At 34.0% G+C, this 9,035-nt stretch overlaps 1 protein-coding gene across 5 annotated transcripts; it reads left to right on the forward strand.

Annotated features, from left to right (window-relative positions):
- Window positions 1-3,170: 3,170 nt before the first annotated feature.
- Window positions 3,171-6,979, forward strand: LOC100807845 (FT-interacting protein 3). Of its 5 annotated transcripts, none has more exons than XM_006588845.4 (3): window positions 3,171-3,532; window positions 4,098-4,192; window positions 4,387-6,979. In XM_006588845.4, the coding sequence occupies exon 3, from the start codon at window positions 4,465-4,467 to the stop codon at window positions 6,784-6,786; it is 2,322 nt and encodes a 773-aa protein (XP_006588908.1). In that variant the 5' UTR covers window positions 3,171-3,532; window positions 4,098-4,192; window positions 4,387-4,464; the 3' UTR covers window positions 6,787-6,979. The 5 variants fall into 5 exon arrangements, with proteins under 5 accessions (XP_006588908.1, XP_014618557.1, XP_006588909.1 ...); XM_014763071.3 differs by having other exon boundaries at window positions 3,194-3,532; window positions 4,325-6,979; XM_006588846.4 differs by lacking the exon at window positions 3,171-3,532 and adding an exon at window positions 3,665-3,783.
- The last annotated feature ends 2,056 nt before the right edge of the window (window positions 6,980-9,035 follow it).

The raw sequence follows: 9,035 nt of genomic DNA on the forward strand, positions 1-9,035 counted from the left end.
TCACAAGGAGTAAGGATGTTAGAGCTTGGAAGGGAAACCCAAAGGGTGAATTTACCCTCACCTCTGTGTATAATTGCATTTTTCTGGCGGCCCTACAGTTAGTGTGACCCCCTTTTCATCGCCATCTGGAAGTGGAAGGGTCTGGAACAAGCTAGACTTCACCTTTGGAAGGTGGCCAAGGAGGCACTTCTAGCCAATGTTCAAAGATTCAAATGTCGCCTAACTGATGATGATGGATGCCCCCAATGTGCAAATAATAGTGAAACTGTTATTCATCTGTGTAGGAATTGCCTCATCGCTTGGAGTGTGTGGATCAAAGCATCAAGTAACTCTCTCCCTGATTCATTCTTCTAGTTGTTAGGGAACTTGACTGATGATTTAGTTATGAGTTATAGCCATTGGGCCCTAACTTTAGGTATCACTCTTAACTACTTGTGGAAATGCTGCAATGAGGTTGTATTTGATAATAAGCATCACACTTCAGACAATATTTCAATTGTTATTTCGGTGCTAACCCACCAATCTCGTTCGAGCATGCATGATGAAATGTCCCTTGCTAGTGGAGCTAAAAGGGGACTGAGGACGAGTTTGATTTCGTGGAAGCCTCCCAAGGCTAATCGCTGGAAACTGAATTATGATGGGGCGCGCAGTTGCTAGCAATGGTGAAGTGTCTTGTGGTGGCGTTTTGAGAAACCATCATGGAGTTGTTTGTTTATCGTTTTCGTACAATTTGGGTATCTGTTTTATCATATAGGCTGAATTGTGGGCGATCTTCCTTGGAATCAAGACTGTTGGATCAAGGGGTTTTAAAAGTCTTCAGGTGGAATCTGATTCTTTTACCGTCATCAACTTAATTAGGGGTGTTTATCCTATAATGCATTCTGCCAGACCTTTAGTGGAAGCTATAAAGGAACTGGCGCGAATGGGTGGGATGATCTCATGGTCTCGCATCTATAGAAAAAACAAACTAAGTTGCAAATGCATTTGCTAATTTATGGAGAAGACTATTTTTTTTTTTTATGTTTTATCGTTCTTTTTTGCATTACCTTGTTATGATAGATTTATCTTGTATTTTATTTCCTCGTGCTTATTAGTAAAGTTGTCTTCCTTGAAGTGTTTTAACCCCTAGAACATTCATAAAAAAAAAAAAAAACTAGTTAATTTTAAAGTGAAACAATTATGCTCCAAACTTACCCTTGTGCCTATTAAATGCTATATTATAAATTCAAAAAAGTATGATTAGAGTGGGCCAGAAAGGGGCATAATTTAAGTAGTACCTAACAAATAAATAGTCCAAGGAGCGCATGGCTGAAATTCCGTTTTTGCCCAACCTCATCATAATACACCTAAAGCCTTGCTAGTTAAGGATCCAATGACAAGACCATTCCATTTACTGCAAGCTTCATTTACATTTTACAGTTTTGACATTAATTCTCACAACAAGTTTATTTTTCATATAAATAAATCATGTAATCAAATTTATTCCCTTCCGGAGTCATAACTCACACGTAATAAAAATTTAATTACAGTTAAAATGCTCAATTCTAAAATCTATAGATTATTTTTTCTATCCACAACATTTAAATCTAAAATTTTACTTAGGAGACATTTAATAGAAAAAGTTTTTTCATATTTTGAAATCATAATTCCTGAAAATTATAAATTTTGTGGAATCATATTTTTTGAAAAATAATAAAATTTATTTGGTTAACCTTTAATTTTTTTTAGATATATTTCATAAGAATCAAATAATTACGTATATGTTTACTAATTATTTTAATTATTTATCATATTATATAATTTAATAAATAATAATATGATATTTTTACTGTAGAAAACGAATTAAAAAAGTTCCTAACAATTAATTTTAGTCCACTTATCTCAATATATAATTATCATGAAACCAAAAACTTCTCTTGTATATAAGGTTCAGGAAAATTAAATCCAATTTCACTCGAAATATAGAATGTGATAAATTTTTTAAATAAAAAAATATTATTTTTTTTTTCTCTACAATTCTTCTCATTTAATAATGTTTTGTACTTTTTTAATCTCATTTTTTTTCTAAATGTAATACCTTAGAAAACGAAATAAAACTTACTTTTTATATATAAAATTAAGAACCGATTGAAATAATAAAAGTGAAATTATTATTAATTGCGAAAATCAATTACTGAAATAAAATCTTAAATGCATAGCTAACTGATATTGAAATAAAAATGTACAGAACCAGCACCTAAATCTTGAAATTTAATTCCGCTACCTTAAAAGGGAGATATTAAAATATTTACAAAATATCTTCTGATTATATTATTATTATTTTCTCTTAAATTAAATATCGTTTTAAAAAAATATCAAATATTTCTTTCCTTTTTTCGTTCACTTTATCCGTAGTACTGTTTACTTGAATAATAAAAAAAATTAATTAATTATTTGTTTCTTATAGTTTTATAATTTATATATTTTAATCTTTTTATTTTAAAATCATTTTTTAGTTCCTATAATTTATATTTCAATTCTTTTTTAATTATTATAATTTGAAATTAATCTTCTTAATCTTATATTTTATATTTTAATTTTTTTAATTCTTATCATCAAAATATGAATAATATTATCAATTACATTTAACTAAAAAATATTAATAAATAATTTATAATTAATTTATCGTAAGATAATTTATAATAGAAAAATAATTGATAATTTGTAACTAATTATATATATATATATATATATATATATATATTAGCAAGAAAAAAAGATAATTAAAATATAAATAATAAAAACTAAAAAAAATACTTTCAAAGACTAAAAAAAATAATACAAATTATAAGAATTAAAAATATCATTTTTAAATTATAAAAATTAAAAGAGAATTATCATATAAATTATTAAAACTAAAAAGATCACTTTTAAATTATAAAAAATAAAATATATAAATAATAAAGTATAAGATATAAATAATTAATTAACCTTAAAAAAATTATTAACAAAACACTGGTGTTTATTATTTATATAATATATTATAATAAAAAAATAAAAACATCAAATGGTGTGTCACACGTGTAAGCTTCTGAGTGGGATCCACAGCACGGCTTCACTACCCCCTATGTAGCAAGCACCACTCCTACTGCTTCTACTACTACAACACAGAGGTACAGTACTACTGTAACAAAGCAAGCGAAGAGCTTACCTTCTATTTCTACTTATATTTCTTTCTTTCTTTCTTTTGCGTAGATTCATATTCATCAGATCCCACCCCCCCACAACCAGACAAATAAAAGCAGCGAAAGCGAAAGAAAAAATCAAAGAAAAGAAAGAGAAGAAAAAAACACACACCAACAAGCAAATAATAATAATATTACTACATTCATTCTGATATTATTCATCTCTCGTAACATCTTCTCAGTTGTGACGAGAAAGAGTGATTTCTCTCTCTCACACACACACACTCTCAGAAGTGAGAACACACTTGGGCTCCATTGCCTCTGAATGAAAAATCTTACACACCCCACAACGACACCGTTTTGACAAGGTACACTCCTCACTCCTCAGTTCTCACCGCTTCTTCTATCGTTCCACATTCAACAAAAGTTAAAGCAAAAAAAAAGAAGAAAAAAAAACCTTCTTTATTTCCTTCTTTCCCCCTTTTTTTTGTTTCTTTCTCTTTCCGTTTTTTGTTATTTGACTCTCGCTGAATGCTGAGAGCGTCTCGGATTCTCGCATGCACCGTCGCATTTTCTGGGTTTCTTCTGTGTGGTGTGTGGCATGCCACGACGCCGTTTGGTACGAAGAAAAATGCGTTTTATTTATTTATTTTATTTTAAGAAAAAATAATAATTTCTGGGAGAATGTGACGGAGTGAGAAGACATAAATCCACGAATAATCGAAGTGTTTTTGTTGTTTCGTAACAGTCAAAACTCTGTAGTTAAGGAAGTGTTGTTATTTTTACTACCATGTTTCAATGTTTCAAAATGCTCAAAGTACACAACCTTGAAACGTTACTTTTTCATCTTGTGCTTCATTTTACACAACTACATTTCTGTTTCTTTTTTTTTTTTTGCTGTTTTAATATATAATTTTTCATCTTGCAATGCAGGTTAAACAATGGGATCTAACATTTTCTGAGAAAATTGTTGGTTTTTTTTCCTTGACGTTGGAGCCATCGAACAGTTTGTGAAATCTGAGATCTAGGTTTGTCATTGCTGTTTATAAACGTTTTATGTTTTTACCAGTGATGCACATTTTTTGAGTTTCAGCTGCTGTTACCTCGATTATAATATCTTCTTTTGATGTGTGTTTTTAAAATTTTTCCCGAATTTTTAGGTGCCTCGGTTAAGTAGAGCATGTTTGTAACGGCTATTTGAGTGTGTTTTCCTCTTTTTTAGGCTCCTGGGAACGGTTGTTGAAGGCTTTGGATTATAATTTTGAATTTTGGTTTCTCGGTTCTCTGAAGTGAGGGAAAAATGCAGAGGCCTCCACCTGAAGATTTTCTGTTGAAGGAGACCAAGCCCCACCTTGGAGGCGGAAAGGTTTCCGGTGATAGACTTACCAGCACCTATGATCTCGTTGAGCAAATGCAGTACCTTTATGTGAGGGTCGTGAAGGCGAAGGACTTGCCCGCGAAAGATATCACTGGGAGTTGTGATCCTTATGTTGAAGTCAAGCTTGGGAACTACAAGGGAACCACCAGGAATTTCGCCAAGAACACACATCCTGAGTGGAACCAGGTTTTCGCCTTCTCGAAGGACCGGCTTCAGGCCTCGATGCTGGAGGTTAATGTGATAGATAAAGATGTTCTGAAGGATGACCTCATCGGCCGGGTGTGGTTTGACCTGAATGAGATCCCGAAAAGGGTACCTCCGGATAGCCCTCTGGCTCCTCAGTGGTATAGATTGGAGGATAGGAAGAGCGACAAAGCGAAGGGGGAGCTGATGCTGGCTGTTTGGATGGGTACACAGGCTGATGAGGCTTTTCCCGAAGCTTGGCACTCGGATGCTGCGATGGTTAGTGGGAGTGATGCTCTTGCGAACATTAGATCGAAAGTTTATCTGTCTCCCAAGCTTTGGTATTTGAGGGTTAATGTGATAGAGGCACAGGACCTGATGCCAACTGATAAGGGTAGATACCCTGAGGTATTTGTGAAGGCTATTCTGGGGAATCAGGCCTTGAGGACTAGAATCTCTCAAAGTAGGAGTATTAATCCAATGTGGAATGAGGATTTGATGTTTGTGGTGGCAGAACAGTTTGAGGAGCCGCTGATTTTGAGTGTGGAGGATAGAGTTGCGCCTAACAAGGATGAAGTGTTGGGGAGGTGTGCCATTCCTTTGCAGTATGTGGAGAGGAGACTAGATGAGAAACCTGTGAACACAAGGTGGTTCAATCTGGAAAGGCATATTGTGATAGAAGGGGAGAAGAAGGACACCAAATTTGCAAGCAGAATTCACATGAGGATTTGTCTAGAAGGTGGTTATCATGTTTTAGATGAATCTACTCACTACAGCAGTGATCTTCGCCCAACAGCGAAACAGCTGTGGATGCCTGGTATTGGTGTTCTTGAACTAGGGATATTGAATGCTCAGGGTTTGATGCCAATGAAGACAAAAGATGGGAGGGGGACAACGGATGCTTATTGTGTAGCAAAATATGGGCAGAAGTGGGTCAGGACAAGGACAATCATTGATAGCTTTGCACCGAGGTGGAATGAGCAATATACTTGGGAGGTTTTTGATCCATGCACTGTCATTACAATTGGTGTATTTGATAACTGTCATCTGCATGGTGGTGACAAGGCTGGAGGGGCAAGAGATGCAAAGATTGGAAAGGTACGGGTTCGTCTTTCCACCCTTGAGACTGATCGGGTCTACACACATTCCTATCCACTTCTTGTTCTTCACCCGAATGGGGTGAAGAAGATGGGTGAGATTCACTTGGCTATGAGGTTCACTTGTTCATCTTTTGTCAATATGATGCACATGTATTCACGGCCCTTGTTGCCAAGAATGCACTATATACACCCATTGACTGTTAGCCAGCTTGACAGTTTGAGGCATCAAGCTACTCAGATTGTTTCAATGAGACTGAGTCGCGCTGAGCCACCTCTGAGAAAAGAGGTAGTGGAATATATGCTGGATGTTGGTTCTCACATGTGGAGTATGAGAAGAAGCAAAGCTAACTTCTTCAGGATTATGGGGGTTTTGAGCGGCCTAATTGCTGTAGGAAAATGGTTTGATCAGATTTGCAATTGGAGAAGTCCAATCACTACAATTCTGATCCATATCTTGTTCATAATATTGGTTATGTATCCAGAGCTTATCTTACCAACAATTTTCCTTTACCTCTTCTTGATTGGAATTTGGTACTATAGATGGAGGCCAAGGCACCCTCCTCACATGGACACGCGTCTCTCTCACGCGGATTCAGCGCATCCTGATGAACTTGATGAAGAATTTGACACATTCCCGACCTCCCGGCCAAATGACCTCGTGAGGATGAGATATGATAGACTTAGAAGCATTGCTGGTAGGATTCAAACTGTGGTTGGGGACTTGGCCACTCAGGGTGAAAGGCTGCAATCTTTGCTGAGTTGGCGTGATCCTAGAGCTACATCACTATTTGTGATTTTCTGTCTGGTTGCTGCTACTGTACTGTATGTCACTCCATTCCAAGTTGTGGCCCTCTTTACTGGAATTTATGTTTTGAGACATCCAAGGTTTCGTTACATGCTTCCTTCGGTGCCGCTGAATTTCTTCAGGAGGCTGCCTGCAAGAACTGATTGCATGCTTTGATTCCAGGATAGTGCAGTAGGTTATTGTTCATTATTCTGTCACAGGATTTTCTGTTTTTACTTTTGAACTTCATGTTAGTCTTGTTAATTTGTAATTTTGTAGGTTTGAGTCACAGCTTAATTACTTTTTATGCTTAATCAGATTTAGTAGTGTTTCTCAATGGGGAGTTAGTTTAAATTGGCAGTGGAGGTAATTTCTGTTTTTTTCCCTCTACTATTTTTTTGAAGTTGCTGATTAATGCATTTCTTTTAAGATATGTTTAAATCTGTTAGACAAAACAACCACTATCTAGTTTCATTGGTTTTATTAACGACTTGAATGTTCTAGTTTTCTTGACATTTCTATACATGCCAATTGTTTATAAATTGATATGCTCCTATGGATTTTTGTGCTGCTGATAACATGCATTTTAAATTAATTTAATATTAAGTTTGATTAATGCGTGTGGTATTACCGTTTTATGTCTTTGTTGTGCTTGGATTCTGAGTTTGGGGGGGGGGGCAAAACTATGGGTCTGGACAGACAAAGATCCCTTCAGCTTAATTATTATTATTATTATTTAATGACATAGACTTCATTATAAAATAATGTGATTCTGTTACAATGTCGTTCTGCTGTTTATTCTATATTCTCTATATAGTGTGAAAATCCTAAATACTTGTTGAATGTGGAAAGCATGACTGAGAGATTATACTAATTGGGTATAGTGTAAACTAATGTTTATAGTTATAATTATTTTATTGGAGAGATAAATGTTTAAGTTAAGTTTTTGAGAATAATGTTTAAGATAAGTTGAAAATCATTGTTTGATTAAAGGTATTATAAACTCTTATTTTTTTTAATGCAAGGACATTATAAACTGAAAATCCCTGTTTATTATGTTACGTACATGCATTCTATGAAACATGTGAGGAGAACTTATATAAATAGTGTTATGATTGGAATCACAAAGTTTAAATTAAAAAACAATTTTATAAAAAAGATTAGTGTTAAATATGTTATTGATTTCTTTTTTTGTTTTAAATATGTATTACCAGAGGGCGTTTCAGGTGAGAGCACTAGACTATTATAGCCGTAGGATTAAAATAGACGCTCCAGATTTAATGATATTGTAAAATAGAATTCTCACCCTATTCTAACCCTACGCATCACTCTGAGTCCATTCACACATATCCTGCATCTCTTTTTCGTGCTTCTTTCTCTTCAGCCTTCCCCATCCGTTCCTTCTCTTCCTACAATTGCTCATTTCATTTTTAATTGCATTTTCAACTAGTCAAATATAGTACTTCCAGTAACTAAAATGACGAGACACTAGCCAGGGGCCATTGCTATATCCTTTCTTGTATTTTTCAGAAAATGTATCTTTTCAATTAAAAGGCTTGTTTTATAAAATTATAATAATTATGTCTCTTAGAGAAAAAGAAAAATCAGAAACCATGTTTACCAGGCTGTTTTTTGCAGCATCTGAAAAAGAAAAAGAAAAATCTCTGAAAAATGGTCGAATCAAGTAAGTTTATACAACAAATTCGTAGACAAATAGACCTCATGGGGAAACTGAATATGATTAGTTCTAGTATGTTTTCAGTCTAATAAATTATGAAGAAAAAAGACTAGGATATTCTATCAAACAAAAAAGTTGTCTTGGAGAAAACAAAATCGAACTGATATGGCATTAGAAGCAGTAGGAGAAAACTTCAATTTAAACTTTTAAATTGTTACGACTGGTAGTTATTTGTTGTGTTCTTGATTTCACAATTATCAACATGTGTTCTTGATTCACAATTAAAACCCATTGGTACATGGGTTATATTTTTTTGTTCCTTGAAACAACATACTGTCTTTGCTTCCTTGGCGACACATCTTAATATCGATTTCAGTCCTGTGAATACAATTAGTGATTACACATAAGGGGAAAATATCCAACGAATAATGATAGTGAAACTGAATGTGGTTGGTTAAAATAGGGTGCGCATTCTATTTTAATCTTACGGCTGTTACATAAGCCTCTCATCTCTCCCAATAGTTGTGAAAAATGAATACAATTCTATTGTTATTTTTAAATATTTTTAAAATATAAAAAAATAATTCAAGGAAAATATGAATGAGAAGAGGAAAATTAAAGAATAGTAGTTATGAGTAACAAATTTTTTAAAAATTGATAAATAAATGGATACTCCAACCAAACACAACCTTAGACATACTTATAAAAATCGACTTGATCATCGATTCGGTCAAAACACTTAATCAAG

This window comes from Glycine max, chromosome 10 (genome assembly GCF_000004515.6).
Source record: "Glycine max cultivar Williams 82 chromosome 10, Glycine_max_v4.0, whole genome shotgun sequence".
NCBI lineage: Eukaryota > Viridiplantae > Streptophyta > Magnoliopsida > Fabales > Fabaceae > Glycine > Glycine max.

Excerpts from the sequence above, each read along its gene's own strand:
- LOC100807845 (XM_006588845.4), top strand. The coding sequence starts at position 4,465 with ATGCAGAGGCCTCCACCTGAAGATTTTCTGTTGAAGGAGACCAAGCCC.